The sequence below is a fragment of the Equus asinus genome, chromosome 2 (assembly GCF_041296235.1).
Source record: "Equus asinus isolate D_3611 breed Donkey chromosome 2, EquAss-T2T_v2, whole genome shotgun sequence".
NCBI classification, from domain to species: domain Eukaryota; kingdom Metazoa; phylum Chordata; class Mammalia; order Perissodactyla; family Equidae; genus Equus; species Equus asinus.
Window position 1 is genome coordinate 102,661,727 of NC_091791.1, and position 23,041 is coordinate 102,684,767.

General features: G+C 36.8%; 1 protein-coding gene across 4 annotated transcripts in view; it reads right to left on the reverse strand.

The window, feature by feature from the left end:
* Positions 1 to 344: 344 nt before the first annotated feature.
* The window catches only part of AGBL1 (AGBL carboxypeptidase 1), an 806,151-nt gene continuing 783,454 nt past the window's right edge, over positions 345 to 23,041 (reverse strand). For 2 of the 4 annotated variants that reach the window (XR_011497368.1, XR_011497363.1), the window contains 2 exons: positions 22,356 to 22,566; positions 12,726 to 16,515 (listed from right to left, as the gene is read on the reverse strand). Coding sequence is in view for 2 of the 4 variants with exons in the window: in XM_070495693.1 (XP_070351794.1) it covers positions 16,500 to 16,515 (16 nt within the window). In the remaining 2 variants the exon portion in view is untranslated. Of the gene's footprint in view, positions 835 to 12,725; positions 16,516 to 22,355; positions 22,567 to 23,041 lie in introns of those variants that run through there. The other 2 variants (XM_070495693.1, XM_070495691.1) reach the window with 2 other exon arrangements.

The window sequence follows — 23,041 nt, forward strand, 5'->3', positions numbered from 1 at the left end:
AAAGATGTTGGCATTAGGAGGTGGAGCCTTTGCAAGATGCTTATGTCATGAGGGTAGAGCCCTAGTGAGTGGGATTACTGCCTTGTAAAAGAGACCTCACAGAGCTCCTTAGCCCCTTCCATCGTTGGAGGACATAGCAAGACGGTCCCAGCTATGAGCCAGGGAGAGGGTCCTCACCAGAATGAGACCATGCCGACACCTTGAAGTTCGACTTCTCAGACTCCAGAACTGTGAGAAATAAATTTCTGTTGTTTATAAGTTACCAGTCTGGTATTTTGTTATACCAGCTTGAACGAACAAGGACAAGCACTTGCCAATCTCTATCTTGTTCTAATTGTATTAGAAACACTTATTGTCATACGCCATATTATATATTTATTTGCTTAGTTTTTTTTTTTTAAACAATGCAGGCTTTAATCATTCTTTCTTTCTTTCTTCATTGCTATATACTCATCCTCAGAGCCTAGCAAAATGCCTGGCACAAAGTAAGCCCTTAACAAATATTTGTAGAGTGGAGAAGCAAATTCAACACTGGTTTAATTTGAGAAAAATCTTCTAGTAGTTTTCAGTTTTAGCAGATTAAAGGGGAAAATCCTTGTGATCTTTTCAATAGAAGGGTAAAAGACATTTGATAAAATTTAGCATCTATAATAATAATAGTAAAATGCTCTTCAAATTTTGAGTAGAAAGAACCTCTCATGCCCTAATAAAGACCTACCAAAAACCTGTTAGACTTTACACTAAATGCTTAGAAGCACTGCTTTTAAAATCAGAAACAAAAACATGATGCTGACGGTCATCACTGTTATTCAAGATTTTCTTGGAAGTCTTAACCTGTAAAGTAAGAAAAAAATATTAAGCAAGTAAATATTGGTCATAAAAGAAAATATTAATATCCACATAAAAGAAGCTTCGGCTGGGACTGGCCCCACAGCCGAGTGGCTAGGTTCACATGCTCTGCCTCGGTGGCTCAGGGCTTTGCCACTTCGGATCCTGGTTGCAGACCTAGCACCGCTCATCAGGCCACGCTGAGGTGGCGTCCCACACAGTAGAACCAGAAGGACCTATGATTAGACTATACAACTATGTACTGGGGTGCTTTGGGGAGAAGAAGAAGCAAAAAGAAAATAGATTGGTAACAGATGTTAGATCAGGATCAATCTTAAAAAAAAAAAAGCAGCATGGGAATCCACAATTTACTAAAATTAATAATTTAAAAAGTATAGTTAGGTTTCTGGACATAAGACCAAAATAAAAAATAAAATAAATTCTTATACACCAGCAATACACAATTACAAACTGTAATTTTGACATAGTATTTGAAAGGCAAAAATATTAAAAACTTAAGCTTGGGATAAATCTAACAGAAGAAAGACATGGAGAAAATGATAAATCTTTATTTAATGGCATTAAGGAAAGAAAAAGTAATGATTTTTTAACAGTTTTACCCAATATTATAAAAATGCAATGCTTTCCTCAATATGATAACAGTTTCTTTCTCTCCAACTTAATCTATAAAATTTAATGTTATTGCAGTCTACATCAAACAAATATGAACAGGTATTTCAAAGAGAGACAAAAATCAAGAATAAGCAAAAAATTTACCAAGGAAATGTTTGTATTTATTTACCATCAAATAAAACTGCAAATGAATATCAATTAGCATGCACAACCTCGAGAACAACTTAAAAAGGCAGATAGTCCTAAGAGTTTGTGTGCATACAGAGCATTAGGTCATCTTCTTCACGCGTGTGAATGTAAATTTGTGCAACCACATTGGAAAAGATGTTGGCATTGTCTCGTAAAGCTAAAGGGGTATTTTATTTATTTTTGTTGGGCTCCCCATTTATTTCTTGTCTCTTTGTCCAGTCCCTGTTTAGACACAAGCAAGATACTTTACCCAGCAATTCTACTCCTAGGAGTATAGAGTTGAAAATCTCTTTCACATATGCACCAGGGGAACCCATAAGAAAATTTATAGTGAAAAAGTTTGTATTAGCAAAGAGTGGTAACCAAACCGAAGGTGCTTTGGCAGGAGATTGGGTTATTTAAATGTGAAATGTCTACATATGTGAGTGGTACAGATCAGTGAAAAATAAATAAGTCATCGTGTCACATATAAATACAGAAGGATCTTAAAAATATATTGTTGCGTGGGAAAAACAAATTTCAACAAAATATATATGGCATGATACCAATAATATAAAGTAATAAACATACACAAGCTTGCAATAGATTATGTATGGAAATATACATAATGTACAGTAAAAATATCTTGGTCCAAGAATATGATAAAAATGAAGAGTTAAAAGAGTGGTTATCATTGACAAGAATGTATCTCACCATATTTACAGAAGAAAGGAGAGGAAAAATATGATTATGCCAATAGATGCAGAGAAAGCATTTGATAAATTTCAACACTCATTCATGATAAAAACTGTGAACAAACTAGAAATAGAAGGGGAACTTCCTCAACCTGATAAAAGGAACTATAAAAAAAAATCAGACCCTAACACTTCTATTTAACAATGTATAAGGAGGACTTAATTACTGTAATAAGCCAAGCCCAAAAATTAAAGGGATATAAGTTGAATGAACTTAAACTGTCTTATTTGCAAAAAACAAAATCATGAATATGAAAAAATCCTAAGAAATCTACAAAAAAATTACTGGAACTAATTACAAAATTTGTCAGAGTGGTTAAGATACAAAATTACAAAATCAATATAAAAAAATCAATTGTATTTTATATACTAGCAACAATAATGTAAATTTAATGTCAAGAATACTATTGAAAGTGGCATCAACAAAACATGAACCATTTGAGGATTAGTTCAACAAAATAGGTGCAGGACTAATGCAGAGAAAATTACCAAGCATTACTAGAATAAATTAAATGAAACACAAACAAATGAAGAGATAGACAATGTTCATGGATTGGAACACGCCCTGTGACTCAGAAATCTGTTCTCCCAAATCTGTTCTAAAGATTCAACATGACCCCAGTCTAAATCCTAGCAGGCTTTTATTTTTTATTGTAGAAATGGACAAACTGATTCTAAAATGCACAGAGAAATACAAAGGCCACATGACAGCCAAATTTTTGTGAAAAAGAACAACATTGAGGGACTAACAGTATCTGATTTCAAAACCTATTATGAAATAATCAACAAAGTATGGCATTAGCAAAAGCACAGACATATCAATCAATGGAACAGAATGGGGAGAAATAGATTCAAACATATATGGTCAACTGACTTTCATAAAATGTACCTAGGTAATAGAGGAAATGAAAGTTTTGGGTTTTTGTTTTAAGCAAATAGTGCTGGACAATTGATATCCATATAGAAAAAAATTGAATCTTAACACCTACCTCACATTGCACAGAAAAATGAACTTGAAGTGAAACACAGGACTAAGTGTCAAAGCCAAAAGTGTAAAACTTCTAGATACAAACATAGGAGGAAATTTTTACAGGCTACATACAACACCAGCAGCGTTAACCATAAAAGAAACAGTTAAGCTGGACTTCATTTAAATAAAAAATGTTTCCTCTTTGAATGACACCACCAGAAAAGCTAAAAGGTAAGTTGTAGAATAGGAAAAAATATTGGCAAACGTTTATCTGATTAAAAATTGCATCCAAAATAAAGAGAAAAATTCTTGCAAATCCAAAATGAAAATACAAACAATTCAATATGAAATGGGCAAAATCTTGAAAAGACACATCACCAAAGAAGTTTGAAAGATGGCAAATAAGCATATGAAAAGATGGTTAACAGTATTAGTCATCCAAGAAAAGCAACTTAAAACCATAATACAATGTCACAGCATACACATCAGCATGCTAAAATTAAAAAGGCTGATAATGGCCAATGCTGGTGAGATATAGAGCAATTTAAATTCTCACATATATTGGGGGTAGGAGCTTAAAATGATGCAGCTATTAGAAAATCATTAGGCAGTTTCTGAGTTAAACACAACCTACCATATGAACCAGCTACTCATTCTTAGATATTTACCCAAAAGAAATGAAAATAGATGCTCACACAAAGACTTGTACACGAATGTTCCTAACAGCTTTATTCACCATTCACAAGCAAAAACCAGCTGCAGTCCAAATGCCCATCAACAAGAGAATGAATAAACAGAATGTAGCATATCTCTGCAATGGAATGGTATTTGACAGTAAAAAGTAGTAAACTACTAAAACATGTAACAACTGGATCAATCTCCACGGGCAAATCATTGTGGTGAGTGAAAGAAAGACATTAAAACTGTACGTTTCCATTTATATAAAATCTATATAAAAACATGCAAACTAAACTATTTTGACTTAAGGCAAATCCACAGTTGCCTGTGGTTAGCCAGGAGCAGAGGGAGGGATGGACTGCAAAGAGGAAGAGAAAACTTTTTGGTGTGATGGAAGCATTCCGCATCTTTACTCTGGTGGCGGTTTAGTGGGTGTATGTATCTGTCAAAACTCACCCCATGGGCACTTTAAATGAATGCTGTTTATTGTATATAAATTATATCACAATAAATTTGACAAAAATGACATCATTAAGGAAATGAAAAGGCATGCCACTATCCGGGAAAAATATTTCTAATGTACATAAGAATATACATTAGAAATATATTCATATTATATACATAAAATATATACACAAAGCTCTTGTATTCAGTATATATGAAGACCACTTTTAACTCAATAATAAAAAGACAACCTAATTTGAAAAAAAAAGGACAAAAGATGTCAATAGGCACATTACAAGGAAGATAGATGAATGACCAATAATCACAAGGTGCTCAACAGCATTAGTCCTCGAGGAATGCAAATTAAAATCACACTAGCTACAAAACAAAATAAAACAGAAACAAAAACTAAACTAAACCTACCCGGTGGATACGGATTAACTGAAAGAGTCATGAATTTTTGATGCAAATATAACATGGTACAAACATTTTGGAAATGTTAAGTTAAGCATAGACTTACATAGAACAATTATATACAACAATTTTTACATACAACCCAACAATTTCTCCTCTAGGTACATTTTCAAGAGAAATAAAAGCATATGCCCACACAAAGTATATGCCCATACTTGTGAATAAATATTTCTAGTAGACTTATTAATAATAGCTAAAAAGGAAATAGAAACAACTCAACTATCTATCAATGGGAGACTAGGTATGCAAATTGTGATCTCCAATGGAATACTACTCAGAACTAAAAAGGAACTACTTATTTACACATCCAATGACATGGCTAATTCTCAAAAATATCGCGCTGTGCAAAAGAAGTCAGAGACACCAAGTACATACAAATAATGTAAGATTATATTTATATAAAATTCTATAACATTCAAGACTAATCTATTGTGACAGCTTATATTGGTTATTTCAAGTTAGAAGAGAGGTTAGTGGTTGCAAAAGAGAACACGGGGACATTTGGGGGGATGAACTTGCTCTATATCTTGATTAAGAGTATATACATTGTCAAAGGATATCAAACGTACACTTAAAATGTGTACATGTTACTGTATGTAATTATATCTCAAAAAAGTGGAGTTTAAAAATGTAAAAGCATGGTTAACATAGGAAAGAGTAAATGGCATCCAGAGGATTTCAAAGGCATTGGTGATCACTTTACTACCAGGTGATACGGTGTGTGTTGGGGATAAGTATTTTGATGTATTATATTTTAAGCCTTCCTTATGTACATCGTATCTATTCTTTGTATGGAAGAAATACTTCATAATAAGAAATAGATTAGCTATGGTCTGGGAGATGATAGTGGCCATGCATATAACTGACAAATATTAATAGACCAACTATATTAAAAACTCCTGCAAATCAATAAGAAAAGATAAACAACCCAATAAAAATTGAGCAAGAAGTATGAGTGGGCAATTCAAAGAGGAGGATATATGAGGGTCAATATAAACGTATAAAGAAGCTCCACTCAATAATAATCATGGAAATGCAGATTAAAACCATAACAAGATGCTGATTATCACAAGAGAACATCACTAACATACAGGTCAGATAATAGTAAATTCTGATGGGGAACGTGAATTTAAATTGGTGGAACTACTTTGAAAAGCAAATTTCAAGTCAACCTGAAAAAGAGGTGTATTCTGATCTAGAGAAACCCTCCTGCAGGTACACAAGGATGTGTATAAATTTTCCTAACGGCAATGTTTATAACGGCAAAAAAAAAAAATTTAAAAAAAGAAGAAAAGCAAAGAAAGGAAACAAGCTAAACATCATAATACCATTCATACAATGAATACTACAAAATAGTAAAACAAATATCAATATGAGTGAATTTCAGAACACAATGTTAGATGAAAATATTGTTCTATACTTACAAAATCCAAAACATGAATTTCTAAAAGTTTAAAACCATTCTAAATATTGTTAAGGATTATATAATTATGAAGAAATTCAACCCTTTACGAGGACCGTAGCTTTTCCGAGTTGGGGAGGAAACTAAGAACAACGTGATTGGCATGAAGTACACAGAAGTATCATCTTCTGGTGATAATTACTTCTTAAGCTGAATATTCATTCTCTCTGTGTTTGCCGTGAAGGAAATGGAAAATGTGCGGAGTTGTCTGGTCCTTGGGAGCAGCATGCTCATGGACAAGATGCGCTTAAACTCTGTGCCTCTCCTGGCATAACTCAGCTCGCATAGCTCTACATGACTCAGGGTGTAGAACAGTGATGGATCCCGTTTGTCTCAAGACAACTTCAGTTTTCCTGGGCACGGAAGCTGGTATTCATAGGAAGCAGGTATATTACACGAGGACTCAAAGAAAAAACTGTTGCTTCAAGTAAGGACAATCATTTCAGACTCACAAAAGTGCAGCTAGACTGAAGCCTTCTAAAGGGTCCTACATTTATGTGCCTAATAACACAGAATCAAAATCCATGACAAAGGTGTGCGCCATAACTATGTAAAGAATGCTTACAAGTCAGAGAGAAAACTAATACCTAAAGATGCATGAACAAAGATCACAAACAAAATACTCAGAAAATAGGCACAAAGAGCTGAGAAACGTATAAAAATATGTCTTACAAGTAATTAATGAATTGCAAATTAAACAGAAAGACAGCTTTTCTGTCCATCAAACAGACAAACGTTAAAAAGCAACGAGCAGTAAGGATGGCAGTCTCCAAGTCAACTAAGGAGGATGAAATGGATAAAATCTTTCTGGAAAGCTCATTGTTAAAATATATTAATAGTTTTAAAATATTCATGTGTCCTTATGAAATAATTAATATTATGGAGTATTTCCTAAGGAGAGAGTAAAAGCTGTGAGCAAAGATTTATTTGCTTTTGAGTCTAACTTATGTGTTATATGCTTTTACAAATCTTGGATATATTTGAAGACAATGTTTAGGAAAAATGCGGAAGAGAGCTAGGTGGGAATAGAGAAAGGAAATCAAAAAGGGCTCCCCCTTTGCAGGTAAATATTCAAAAAGAAATGAAGAACAGACATTTATAAAGAGGTTTTTGAAGCATTACCTATAATATTTAATAATTAGATAAAGCTTAAATGGCTATCCGAAAAATAAATTATATTTATAGAGTCATTGCGCTTTTAAAATATATATTATATAATTTTGCATTTTAAAATAATTTTAATAGCAAGGGGGACAAGTAGGGGTGCAAAATATTTAATGACAAAAGAATAATGCAAGACTGTATATAGTATGATGTCAGTGGTGTATTTTATGTGACTAGCGCGGTATATGTCTGTGTCCGTATATGAGACAAATGAAGGAGCCATGTTTTCTAAACAAATCATTTTAATATCTCTGTTTCATCTCACAACTTAGGAGAGAAGTTTGTGACCTCAGAGGAGACATGGAAGTTGCTTTATAAACATCATTGTCAGAAGACTGCATGTCGGGAGAAGCTGCCTTCGCTAGGTTTTCTGGGTCATTTCTCCTTCACAATTTTCGCAGCTGCTTTGCAGTGTACAACTGGCTTTGACATTCATATACACAGCAACCAATTCAGTTTTCTGGAATGCTCCCCCAGGTGGCGAAATCTCCTGTTCAAATGGCCCATAAACATAGTTTAAAATCACAATAACACAAAATAAGGAATCAGCACGCAGGTCTAATCCTGGCCACCCCTACAAACAGGTGGTTAAATTCTTGTTCCAACCAACTGCTCAAAGGATATTGGCTAAAATCCCGCTCTGGTTTAAGACTAGATTCTTGTTATTAAGTTGAACTGCTTCTGGGAGGGTAAAAATTCAAGATATAGGGGAAAGAGGGTTAACATATTCAAGGTTTCTTTCTTTCAAGAAATCTCTTCCGGAACTTCTATCTCAACAATTTCTCAAGCCGTATTTGAGGATACGGGCGTTAAGGGAGGGAAGATGGGAAAAAATTGCTCAGCCGTTGAAAAGTCTCTTAACGGATCGCAGCAAAAATCCCTTAGTAGCGATCTCTGTTGGCATGGAACAGGAGAGGGGAAAGGAGCGGTTTGCACAGGATGGAGGCAAGAGAGTCCTTCACTCTAAGATTGGTTCCAGTTCTTCAAGAAAGTGCTACTATGTTGCCTTTATTTATTGGCTCACTACCTGTGTGTTTTCAAATAACCATGAGTACACAAATACTCTAAAATTGCATCATATATCAAATTTAGTAGGATGACTTTGTAATTTGAGAGTATTTGGGTAAATGCATGTGCTTTATAATTATGGATACTCTTATTCTTTACAATAGAAGTGTATTATTCTATCACGAGTAAGGTACACCTGTATTTGTGTTTGCATTTTGAACACCGCCTTGCATTTTCCATAATGTGAAAATGAATTTTTCTTAAGGGAGGCCTATTCTTGATGGTTTTATATACATATTTCTTTGAAATTATGAAATCTGTAGATTTATTTTGCTTGAAAATTTGCTTAATCTCTAAAACGAAGTCGAACATGTTAAAAGAGAAGAACCCCATAGAGTTATAAAACAGCAATTCCATTTTTCCTCTTGACTGCTCCTGTGAACACACTGTCTCAGCCTCTTGTCCCTACCCTGATGGGTCCCGTAACTTTATTCCAGTCACTCAGATAATAAGTCCTTTGATCACTTTTAATTACAAACATTCATTTTAATAATTAAAACGTCCATTTAATCAGCTATACATTTCCTTTACTCAGACTTGCTTAAGGCCACCAGCCTGCAATGGGAAGAGGGTTTGGGGGCAGAGAGCGGAAGATGTCCCCTGGAGATTCTTGCTCTGCTGTGATCTGGCTGCCCTGCCAGGGACCACATTTCTCCACTCCACCTTGCATCTAGGTAAGGCCATGTGACTAAGTTCTTTTCATAAATTTTTTTTATTTTTACTGAAGTATAGTTGACATGCAATATTGTATCAGTTTCAAGCATACAATGTAGTGATTAAACATTTACATACATTACAAAATGATCACCACCACAGCAAGTCTGGTAACCATCTATCACCATACAACACAGTTACAATATTATTGACTATATTTCCTATGCAGTACACTACTTCTCCGTGACTTATTCTATAACTGGAAGTTTGTCCCTCTTGATCCTCTTCACCCATTCCTCCTACCACCATCCCCTCTGACAAACACCAATTTGTGCTTTGCATCTATGAATATTTTTCTGTTTTGTTTTGCTTATTCATTTGTACTGCATATAAGTGAAATCATACAGTATTCTTCTTTCTCTGTCTGACTTACTCCACTTAGCATCCTATCCTCTAGGTCCATCCATGTTGTTGCAAATAGCAAGATGTCATTATTTTTATGGCTGAGTAATATTCCATTGTATATATATACCACATCTTCTTTATCCATTCATCTATTGATGGACATTTAGGTTACTTGCATGTCTTGGCTATTGTAAATAACTCAGCAATGAACTTAAGGGTGCATATATCTTTCCAAATTAATGTTTTCATTTTTTTCCAAATAAATACTTGGAAGTAGAATTGCTGGGTCATATGGTAGTTCTATTTTTAATTTTTTGAGGAACTTCTATACTGTTTTCCATAGTGGCTGCACCAATTTACATTCCCACTGACAGTGCACAAGTGTTCCCTTTTCCCTACATTCTCGCCAACACTTGTTATTTGTTGTCTTTTTGTTAACAGCCATTCTGACAGGGGTGAGGTGATATCTTATTGTGGTTTTGATTTGCATTTCCATGGTGATTAGTGATGTTGAGCATATTTTCATGTCTGTTGGCCATCTATATGTCTTCTTTGGAGAAACATCTATTCAGGTCCTCTGCCCATTTTTTAATCAGACTTTTTTATATATATATATTGAGTTGTATGAATTCTTTACATATTTTGGATATTAACCCCTTATCGGAATACCATTTGCAAGTATCTTCCATTCAGTAGGCTGTTTTTCCATTTTGTCGATGATTTCCTTCTCTGTGCAGAAGCTTTTTAGTCTGAGGTAGTTCCATCTGTTGATTTTTGCTTTTGCTGCCTTTGCCTGAGGACACAGATCCAAAAGAATATTGCTAAGACTGATGTCAAAGAGCTGACCGCCTATGTTTTCTTATAGGAGTTTTATGGTTTCAGGTTTTACATTTAAGTCTTTAATCCATTTTGAATTTATTTTTTTGTATATCATGTAAGAAAGTGGTCTAGTTTCATACTTTTGCATGTTCTATCCAGTTTTCGCAACACCATTTATTGAAGAGACTTCCTTTTCCTCATTGTGTATTCTATATTCTTGCTCCCTTTGTCGTAGATTAATTGATAGTATAACTAACTGTGGGTTAATTTCTGGGCTCTCCATTCTTTTCCGTTGATCCAAGCATCTGTTTATATGCCAGTTTGAAATCAGGGAGCTTGATACCTCCAGCTTTGTTCTTCTTTCTCAAGATTGCTTTGGCCGTGGTTTATATTTTAATTACTCAGATAGATATGTCTTAGCACTTTAATAGTTCAAGGGCAAGTGGCCATGATTTATAGAAATTGTTTGATTTTGATGACAGGTTAGATGAAGTGACACCCAGCATTACAAGTGGGCTTTTACCACTCACACTGTCATGCCACCGAGTAGGATAAAGATTTTCTGAAGTGAATGTCTGCACCGATTACAGAACACTCAACACAGACACATTAATACTTTCCCTCAGCATGAGTATGAATTTGAAATTAAGAACTCATTAGATTATTTCTGTCAGCTTTCTGCCTCAGTTCTCCACCTTTCATGGGTTCCCCAGTTGTGGACCCATCGGTCTACTCACGTTCAGATTTGTTTCCAAGAAAACAGGTTGAAGACTGGGAGAGTTGAGAGGCACAGTGTCCCTGCCAGCCTGAGAGGCCCTCTTAAATTTGTTATTTTAGGTGACCAGCAAACTGTGGGCCAGAGCTGATCACTGAGTCCTTCCCTGGTGCCTGAGCCACAGCTTGGTCCTCAGGTCCTGTTGCCATCATGGGAGCTTCAGCGACCATATGTCCACTCCTTCACCGAGAAGCCATTCTTGGAGCTTGGTTTCTGCTCTGATCCATATTTTGGTTCTAGGTCAGTCGCTTTTCTAAGTTACCCCTATTCCTTAAGGAGTACATCTTATATTACTTGCTCTAGGGGCTGGACCTTGTCCTTAAACCCTCAACCTAGAAAATCAGGCTCTGCAACTTGAAAGTGCCTCCCAGAAGTTGTCTGAATTCCTCAGTGCTAAGTGTGGCCTGTCTCCTAATTTTAGGACTTGCAGGTATTGATAAGCACCGTTGACGTGCGTGCCACAACTGAAATTTGCAATCCCCTTCTTCTCTCCGTCTGGACAATCCATTGACACCACCCATCCCACATTAGAGAGTGGATCTAGCTCTATTCTCAGAACCTCAGCCCATTTGACTCATGTCGCTGCAAGTCTGCCTATGCATTTCAGATAAGAAAATTTCCTCCTCAGCGTCAGCCTGACACGTAAGGCAAACAGCCAACGAGGCTTTGGTAAAAGCCTGTGAACATGGCCAATGAAGTGACTCATAGACATACTCCACCAAATCCGAAAACTTAATACTAATTTTTGAAAATACTGCTTGTTTTCAGAAAAATTTTATAAGATACTACATGATAGTCTTCAGAACGTAACTTAGAAAGTAATTTTAGTAAGATTTACCATCTATTTCTTATTTTAAATTTTCTTAGTAAATCAGGAATAGGATGACGCTTCTAAATCATGATAAAGAATATATATCTGGAGATCCAAAAAAAAAATTTAATAGAGAAGCTTAAGAGGCATTCCCCTTAAATTTGAAGATTATGACATATTTGCTCACTTATTAATCAATATCAATCTCAAAGTTCTTAAGTAAGCAATAAGAAAATAATATCAGAAATAATCATAGAAAAATAAGATAGAAATTCCTGATCTATTTACAATAAAATAAAATCTAGTAGAATTAATTAATTTATTACAAACTAAATTCATAAAAGCCAATAATTGTCCTTTGCATAACCAGTTAGAGAAATATAATGACACCAAAAACCGTCATTTATAATTGCAGCAACGGAGATTAAATGCTTAGGAATAAACTTGACAAATAACATGTAGAGTCTAAGAAGGAAAATGAAAAGATCTTTTTGAGAGATATAAAAGAAGATATGAATAAAGGCACAACAAAAATATCTAATTTTAACATGCAGTGACAATACCAATGAAACTAGACAAATTCTCCTTTTATCTGTAAAAATAAATGCATCACAATAGCAAAAGAAAACAGAGCTTTAATAAAGAAGAAATATAGAGGAACTTACCACATATCACAACACATTGTAAAATTACATTAATAAAGGCAGTTTTCTGGCAAAAGAATAGCAAATCATTGAAACTGCATAAAAACTCCAATGCTAAAATCAAATCCATATACATATTGTTATGTGTGAAGAGTGGCATATCAAGAAAAGTATGAATTTTTGTATAATTGATATTTATACAATTTAAAAGAGATACAAATTAAAATAAAATACAAATTTTGTCTATTAACTTGGGAATGTTTAAAAGAATAAAAATAATATTGTTGGAAGAATATGACTAGATGCTCTTACATCTCACTAGTGTGACAGAGCTTTAGAATGACTTTCCTTTTAAAGGAGATTTGGCCCCATGCATCAAAATTTTAGACTAAGTAATTCCACATTTAGAAATTCATTCTAAGAAAAAAGCATAGAAAATTAGCAAAACAACTGTTTATTCCAGCCCTGTTTATAATAAAATATTTTAAAAAATCTAAATGCCAACAATAAGCTATTAGTTAAACAAATTGGGATATGTGGCAAAAAGCCACAATGCTACTTAGCAATTAAAAATTACTTTGATAGGGCCCAGCCTGCTGGCATGGTGGTTAGGTTCGCATGTTCTGCTCCAGCATCCTAGGGTCCAAGGTTTCAGATTCCAGGCATGGACCTACACACTGCTCATCAAGACATGCTATGGTGGCATCCCACATACAAAACAGAGGAAGCTTGGCACAGATGTTAGCTCAGGGCCAATCTTCTTCACCAAAAAAAAATTACTTTGGTAAAGGACATTTAATGACTTGGAAACTTTTCACGATATCCTTACGTTATAAAAACAAACTTATGGGGGCTGGCCTGGCGGCACAGTGGTTACTTTCATCACTCTGCTTTGGCAGCCCAGGGTTCGTGGGTTCACATACCAGGTGCAGATCTAGCACTGATTGTCAAGCCACACTGTGGCAGTGTCCCACATAAAGTACAGGAAGATTGGCAACAGATGTTAACTCAGGGCCAATCTTCCTCACAAAAGACAAAAAACAAACAAACTTATGAACAATATATTCACAATAATCCAAAATTATATATATAGACACACCTACATACACATATATACTATATATATGCATTCATATATTACTGTAAAGGATTAAATAACATAAAAATATACTTTATTAATACATAAATAATAAGTAAAATAATAAAATCATAATCAATCGCTAATCCTATGTGATAGAAGTAAAATATTTTTGTCCTATTTATATTTTTATATTTTTGAAATTTTCTACATTGAATATGTCACTAATATAATAATAAAGTATATTTTATAATTTTAAAATGTGCACTTCTTTTGCACATTTACTCAGCTATTCACATGAGGCTTGCAATTATTATTGAACAGCTGCAGACTTTTTATTAGGTTCTGAGTAAATCTGCCTCTGCCCTCATGAGGCTTGCAGCCTAAGGGGTTGTCAGACCAAATAACCGTGCAGAAATCCCATGATTCCAAACACTGCGGCTTTATAGAAAAAGAACTGACTGTGTGCTCTTGAGAACTTACACTGGGGATCTGATTTAGCGTGGAGACTCGAGAAGACTTCCTGAGGAAGTGACATGTAAGCCGAAATCTAGAGGCTGAGGGTGAGTTACATAAGGAACGAGGTAAAGAACAGGGCCTCAGACAGAGGGGCATCTTCTGCAACAGCCCTTTGTGGCAGGAGGGAGCCCGGTGCGTGAAAAGAACTACAAAAATGTCACTGATGAGGCTGGAACATGGAGAGCAAGGGAGGTGTTTGGAGACAGAGTCTCAAGTTATGAAATAAGATAGACAAGAATGGGAAGCATCGGGGATTTTTATCTTATTGCTCCCATCAAAGGCTCCTTGGGAGAGGGGGTGGCATGTCCTTGGTCCTGTCTCCAGAGCCTCAGAGCTGACAAGAGATGAATACCTGGAGCCTTCCAAGAACCACTTCTTCTAGAGACTTCTTTTTTTTTGAGGAAGATTAGCCCTGAGGTAACATCTGCTGCCAATCCTCCTCTTTTTGCTCAGGAAGACTGTCCCCGAGCTAACATCCGTGCCCATCTTCCTCTACCTTTTTTATATGTGGGACACCTGCCACAGCATGGCTTGACAAGCAGTGCGTAGGTCTGCACCCGGGATCTGAACCGGTGAACCCCAGGCCACCAAAGCAGAACGTGTGGACTTAACTGCTGCGCCACCAGGCCAGCCCCTAGAGACTTCTTATTCTCTTGCCAAAACTCCCTAACAACATGAAAAAGCCAAAATTCCCCACAAAAATTCTTCTGTTTCAGATTCCCACACAGGTAATACAAAATAACTACCCAGAAGTAAGATTTCTGTGTTCTCAACTCACTCAGTTGTTACCACTAACCAACGTGGAGTCATTTCCACCCATTTTCCCAACTAACTTGCTTGAGAATCTGTTTTTGATCTGGCCCAGAGCAGAGATTCAAAAAACAAAATGATACTTATAATTGTCTATTATTGCTCATGTCCTCTCTGTTCTGATCACTTTATTATTATTTTTTTGCAGAAAAATGATGTGTAAATATTCATGGCACATTGCAGATGCTTTCAAAGCCTCAAGAACCCTGGGAGGTAGGCAGATTTTGTAATTCCACTTTTCAGTGAGGAAATAGATTCAGATATGTACAGTGAATGCTGAAGGACAAAGACAAACCCTGAGAAGTGGATTCCCTTGACACTTGAGTGAACGCTCTTGCCACCATGACACGCCCCTTCTCATTAGGCGCAAAGACCCTCTCTCCTTCTCCCTGGAGGAGAGCCTTGTTCAACATCAGGTACTAGATTCCTGGGGCTATGTCTGTGTGATTCACTTTGCGCAGTAGTTAGCACAGCATTATGCTCTTTTAGGTGCCTAATAAATGCCTTTTCATGATTGACAGCCAAACTGTGATTTTTTTCCCGATTGTGCTAGGCCAACCTGACATGAGAAATCTTGGGAGGAACTAAGTCCCTGAGGAGCAGGTAGTTTTCTGATGCTGAGTGATTTGGAAATGATATGCAGTCAGTTGAAACTGTTACCATAGTTAAAATGTCCTTTTAAGTAATTATATGTAAAATAGATTTCTCACCATCAAGAAGCTTCAACTGTTGATGGTATAGCAACTAGCAAGAGTTGATTCAGTCACAAAAGTAAGTTTAGTTCTCATGGGCATAAAATCATTCGGGACCTGATGCTGTTCACATGTCACCATGCTCTCCATGTAGTAATTTAATGTCACTGGAGTTATAAAGAAGGAATAATGACAATAGCTAAGATACACTGAGTGCTAACTAATGGGACTGCTAAGTACATCTCGTCATCATTTCATTTAATCTTTACAACAAGCTTACAGCATTGTTAATACATCCTACTATTACTATGTCACAAGCATCAAAACTGAGTCACAGAGAGGTTTTGAAGTTCACTAAAGGTCACAAAACCAGAAACTTGCATAGTCTGACTTGTATGAACCAAATTTTTTGCTCTTAACCACTCAGCTATCCTGTTTATGCCTAGATTATAATGAAAGGAACAGTTGGCCACTCCAGAAAGCTGGTTCTGGATGGAGTTTATTGTGACCCTGGATCTACCATTGTCAGGAAGAAAAAAAAGGCAGCAGAGAAATTACTTGTAGGACTGCGCAAAACTAATTTTTAAGAGAATTGAAACAATCAGGATTGCAATATACTTTTACAAAACAGAATGCTCACCAGCATGATCAGCACACCCCTTGCCTGTAGAGAAAGAGGAAACAGAGAAATATATAAATGTTTGGTGATCATGGAACCAGAAAAGCAAATGAATTATATAATTCAAATACTTAATGGCATGTGGCCAAAAGCTTGACGTATAAAGTGAGGATAGCCTTGAAAGTAACACCCATATGATAAAAGTACAACGGACAAGACTCCTTATTTCAAACCAGAGATTACACATTTAATAATGTTAGTAAATAAAATGCTTTAATTGAAATAAGTATCTTTATTTCCAGGAGATCATTCATCATCTAAGCCTGGATGAAAATCTAAGTCTTGATCTGGAATGACACCAGAAGACGTCACCGCCTCGTGAGAGCTGCCAGAATTTTCCCTCTTTGTCATGTGTTGAGCCAACTAAGCCTATTTCAAGGATGTCAACTATTGTAACTGTGCAACTTATTTTTCCTTCTTTCCTCAGATAAATAATTGATGACAGAGTTGGCAAGTAGGCTTCATAGAGTGATAATCATCTATCAGCAGTGGCTTTATAGTGTACGTGTTAAGAAGGATTCTGAGGTAGTATCCACAGTGAATGGAAAACTATTATGATCAGTTAGTGCAATTGGGCAAAGAATGTGAAAGGAGGGGGCTAGCATGTTTTCAGATATTTGTCATCTCTGAACTAAAAGGGAAGTCTAACAACCTAAGTAATTTAAGTATTTTAATTTAGGCAGATAAGAGGAAAGACCATATATTTTACTTTCTTAGTAACACACTAGATGCTGGGGTACCAGCAATTTCTATTTTTTCTTTTACATTTCTCATGGAGTTTAGTCAATGTTTCCCTTTTGCCTTTTCAGTTAAAAAGCACGGCCCCCTCCCCCATTGAGCACACAGCTGGGTTAGTAGGAACAGTGTTAGGTGAGGCAGGATTTAGCATTTATGTCAGCCGGTGACCTTTATGAACATGTCTTCCCTGTTACAAGGCTTTCACTTGATTTCAGGTGACCTTGGAAACAATTTGCCTAAGAAAATCTTTTCATTATTCTTCTTGCTAATTTGTATGGAAAAGCAGTTCTCCTCATGTGGGTGTTTACAGAGTCCCAATGGCGGATCCCATTAGAAGAACCAGATCCAGACCAGATGAGGGCCCAAATAGCAAGGCAATCAGGATGGATTTGTTTAGAGAGGGAGCGCATCCTCTTTTCTTTCAAAACCTCTCCAGCCAAACTCAAAGGGCCCTGCATTTCCAGCACAGGGCTCCGCTTCTGGGCTCCAAGGAAATGGCAAATTTAAGTTGGTCTTCCCTTCTTACAGGAAGGGAGCAGTCAGGAGGTTTCACTCTTCAAAGAGATGAAGAATAGGAGGGTGTTGTGGAACACAGAGAGCCAAGAGATGGAGCTGAGAGGCAAAAAGAAGTATGTTCACTCTTCAAGAAGAGAAATCTTGGGGCCAGCCCGGTGGCGCAGCGGTTAAGTGCACACATTCCGCTTCTTGGTGGCCCGGGGTTTGACGGTTCAGATCCTAGGTGCAGACATGGCACTGCTTGGCACACTATACTGTAGTAGGTGTCCCACATATAAAAAAAACAGTGGAAGAAGATGGGCACGGATGTTAGCTCAGGGCCAGGCTTCCTCAGCAAAAAAAAGAGGAGGACTTGCAGTAGTTAGCTCAGGGCTAATCTTCCTCAAAAAAAAAAAAAAAAAAAAAAAAGAAGAGAAAGCTCCATTGTGGTTTCTTGGACTGGCTACACAGATAAGGGGAGCTTCCCATTTCTTCTTTCTCTTTCTCCTTTCCTTCTTCCTTGTCTTTCTTCTCTTCTTTATCTTCCTTCTTCTTTCCCTTCCTTCTCCGCATCTATCCTCTCAATCATGCCTTGGTTCTAGGGAGATATAATACTGACCTTTCTTGTATGAGAGGTTTACCTTTATTCTGGACCAGCCTGATTGTTGATTTCCTGCCTATTCCAGCAAACTAAGCTGCAACGTCTAAAAGGAAACTTAAGAACTCAACCCTTGTACTTCTCTATCATGAACTCCAGCCTAGTTCAAGAAGACAAAACAATTGGTCTGCTGTCTCCCTGTCTTTAGGTTATGTCAGAGGAGTCTCTTGGTTTTCCAGAATTAAGGATTTTTACAACACAGAAGTCATGTCAAGCCGTTAAGATGAATATAACAAAATAGTTTACTCTCTATCCTCAAAAGTCTTAAGAAATCTCTTCTGTACACCATTATAGCCACCTTATATTTATAACACTTCCCTATACTCCTGCTCCAGCAGTGGTTATTCACCCTTTTCCATGATGCCATTCATTCCCAGTGGACTTAAATATTGTGCTTCTTATCCACCTGCACTTATCTCCAGGGAAAGTACCTTGGTTTATATCCTCATCTTCTCCCACTGGGTTGACACTATCTCTTCTCTACATTTCACACACCATTTTCTGCACATTTGGAGCCATTCTTGGTAGACTTGCCTCTTATCTTTTTCTTAACCCTAGCAAATATGATCATTCCAGTCTTCTTTTAATAAATAAGAATACCTTTTTTAAAATTAACACAGATATCATTAGTTAAACTTTATTAAAATGACCCTCCCCTTACATTTTGGTTACCTCCAGTCTGGGGAGCAGCTGCTGAAGCAAAATCAAGGGACTTTTGTAAGACTTCCTTGGATGACTGGGGATTATTTTTAAAATAGATAAGGGCTGACTCTTAGTTGATTGTTAAGACTAGGCATTGGTGTGTGGGGGTTGGGGTAGGATTTGAGAATGGGAAAGGATTTCCTTCTTAAAGTCATGGCTTTTCGAGCCCTCTTCTCTTAAGTTCTAATAGGATTCTTTGGTTATAAGTTACAGAACTTACAAAGTTGAACTAGTTTAAATAGAAAATAAGTTTTATGGGAAAAACACTTGAGTAGCCTACAGAGTCAAGGTGGAGATAAAGCACAAAGACGCAGGGTGTTAGGAAGACGGACAGTTCTGGAGGCCTGAGATATGGAGGCTGTAAACTCATGTTTCTGCCCATTGATATCATTCTTTAGCCAACTGTTCCCCAGGCTGATGCTTAGCTCACCCCCCAACCATCTTCACCTGAGATGAAGACCCAGGAAAGACCTTGATTCTCCTGGCTTAGGTCATATTTCTATCTCTGAGGCTTGTAAATGGCAGAAGACAGAAAGTATAATTGTCTATCTTCACCAAGATTACTTGGTTAAAAACGAGGGCAAAGCAGTGTCCTAGAAAATAGACTTTCACTTCTCTTAGAAGTAGAAGCAGTGACCGTAGATAAACCTGCTAAGCCGTCCGCGTTGATGAGGCTGAGTCAGTGGTTCATGTTCAGGAGATGATTTATTGTAAAATGCTCACGTTCAGGATCCGAAGGACTTACTGTGAATAGAACAGTAGTTTCCAACCAGGGGTGATTTCTCCCCCAGAGGACATTTGGCAATGTCTGCAGACATTTTTGGTCATCAGAATGTGGTTAGGGGTGGGGGTGCGGGGCAGACATGTGCTGGTATTTAGTGAGTAGAGGTCAGAAATGCTTCTAAACGTCCCATAATGCATACCAGGATCCCCCACAACAAAGAATTATCCTGCCCTAAATGTCAATAGAGCTAAAGGTAAGAAACCTTGGAATAGAGTGATGATTGAGTCCTAAGTTTGCAGTTCGATGGGGCCTTTTGATTCCTTATTCTGCTGCTGACCAGCTGTGAACTTAACCTCTCTGGGTATAACTTTTCTCCACTGGGAAATTAGTGTAGTAAAACCGAGTCTTCCTAATTATTTGAGGGAACACACACGCACATACGCATGCGCACTCATGCAAGCGCACACATGTATACAGAGTAAATTTCTTGACTCAGATATTTCATTAGTTTGATCGTTTGCAAAGCTGGTTTTCTCTCTCCAATTATGCCAATGCTTTGCCTTTGAATCAGACACAGTTCTTTCTCAAGATCTCTTATCCCTGGTTTCACAGGTATGAACTCTTGAGCCTGGTCTTGTACTAGTTAATGCTTGGAAGAGTAACAGGCAACCATTGGGAAGCTACCGTCTGCAGAGAACCATTGTTCGGAAATCATTGAACAGCAGTTCAATAGGGAAGACAGTAAGTGAAAAGGACTAATGCAGACACTTGGAGAAAGAGAATCTTACTTCACCCTGTAACACATATACTACACTAATTAACCACTAACTCCGAGTGATGTGAGGATACACAGATAAATAATGACATAGGGATTTTTCTAGATCCTCAATGCTACTCTGATACCTAACATTTGTCATGTATGTTTCCTATTTATGGGACTCCTTGCTATAACCACGCAACGTGCATCTTTTCAACATGGTGGATTAACTATAATTCATCTAATAACTAAGATTATATGCCCTTCCATGGGAAAGTTTGTGTTTTATTAATCTGAGGATGGTGCTAAGTCCAAATGAAACACTTGTAAAATGAATTAATCAACCAGTGAATGAGTAGATGAATAAATGTTAAGATGGATATTTTCAAGTAATTAGAATATTTCTAAACTTGCCATGTGGCCCTCTTAGAAAAGTGTGAATGAAATGAGGATTCTGCATATAATGTGTCAATATAACTATAGACCATGTGTGTGACTAAATGCTTTTCCTTTCTCACAAGTAAATTGTTCTAAATCCTAATTAGATGAGAGCTGTAGATTTGCTCTGGTTTTGTCCATGTCTTCTGCCATTCTCCTGATTTCATAATAGATGCTGACCCAGTTCTTTTGATCTAGATTCGATGTTGATACGTGCTAATTCAAACTGGTCACCTATTCAAGGTTCAGATATTATTTTAACATAATTTTTTAATATCTTATAAAATTGTTCCATGTTCAAATTTTAAAAGATAAATGCCATTAACCTTAATTATATAATTCTAGTCTGTGTTTTCCAGTTTGCATGCAGAAATGCATGAAATCCATATATTTTACCAAGCGTGGGTCTTCTAAAACAGTCTTCCTCAAATAGGAATCACCTGCGACTCTTGCAGATGACAGAAGACCTGACTTAATAACTCTGGGGCAGGACCAGATACCTGCATTTCTAACAGGCTCCATTGGGGTGCCAATGTTGCTGTTCCAAGAAGCACACTTTGAATAGCGAGGACTAGATAGGCCTGCTCAAAATAGGTTTCACAGATATCTGTGGATTTTCATGGAAAGAGAGCATCTTGAGATGTGAGTCTTATCTTCAGTGGTATGTCCTCCATAACTGGAAATCTATTTACTCTATACCATTGTCTCTCCTGTGTGAACAAAAAGCTCTAAGAACTTTTAATAAGGATTCTTAAGAAAAGTGTTTTATAGTCCAACAAATAGGGAGAATGCTAGGTAAACAAAGTAAAAGAGATTTCTTTAAGGATTTTTGGAATCTTAGATGTGTTAATATCCCTTGTGAAGCTCTAGGAGTAAGATGGATTATGCAATGTTTCCCAAGCTTAATTGGCCTTTAAAAAAAATGTGTCCTTCGTGGAGCATCATTTGGAATACTGTTTCGGAGAACATACAAATCCAGGAGTCTGTCTTATGTCTGACCACCAAAAATCCTCTTCCCCATTCCTACCCCAGTCTGCAGTTGGAAACTGTCCATTTTCAATTTTGCTGAGGCATATATTTAATAGTTTTGTATCTCTATTTGTGTTTATAAGCCTGGGTGCTACGTGTCCTTGTTTTCAAACACTGCTAAGCATGTTGGTTGGCTGTCTCCAGGATAATTGAATTTGAGAATTGAATTCGCAATTTGTAATAGAAAATGGTAACATCATATGACTGCAAATAAGGACTGGCCGCCACATCACAAGAGGTTTGTTCAGTGTTTTACGGGGAGAAAGGAAGCAATGATGATTTACCCGCACATTCAGGATTTCTGGACATTCCAGGTTGGCGTCAGGTCCGTCTAAATAGCTGTGGTTGTTCTACCATCTCTGCTGTCATCTCCGGGAATGCTGAGTCGAGACTACCTTGGTCTCCACGGTGTTACAGTTGACCTTATGCTGACTGCTCTTTCAGGAATCCTATAGTACAGCTGCACTGTGGACCCTCATTGGCTCCTTCTTGCTTCTGAGAGAGAGAGAAAGGGAACTCACTGGAACCCTGGGTGGATTTATAAGTCCTCTCACAGAGGTCATAACAATGACTATCTCTTGTGTCAAACCCAATTTGAACCTGACCTGTGCCCTATGGAAATAAAGCACCTCTCATTTCCTAAGAGAATGGTGAATTTGCTTCATTTCAATCAGATAATTCACACTTGTCAATGATATGGGATTGCCCACTGTTGATAGATCTAAGTAAGTAAGTAATATAAAGAAAGGGAAGCTACGAAACTTAGTGTGACAAAGAGTTGTAAGGACATGGGCTTTGGAAGAGCTGCCTGAGTAGAAAAAACACAAACAGGAGACATCAACTTGAGTCCTACATCTATATCTGCCTGATGACGAAGATGACATTGAGTCAGACTATATGGAAAGCAAGATAAATGATTCCCTGTATTTTTTATTTTGTTCTGCTTGTTTTCTTTTGTTTTCAATTCAAC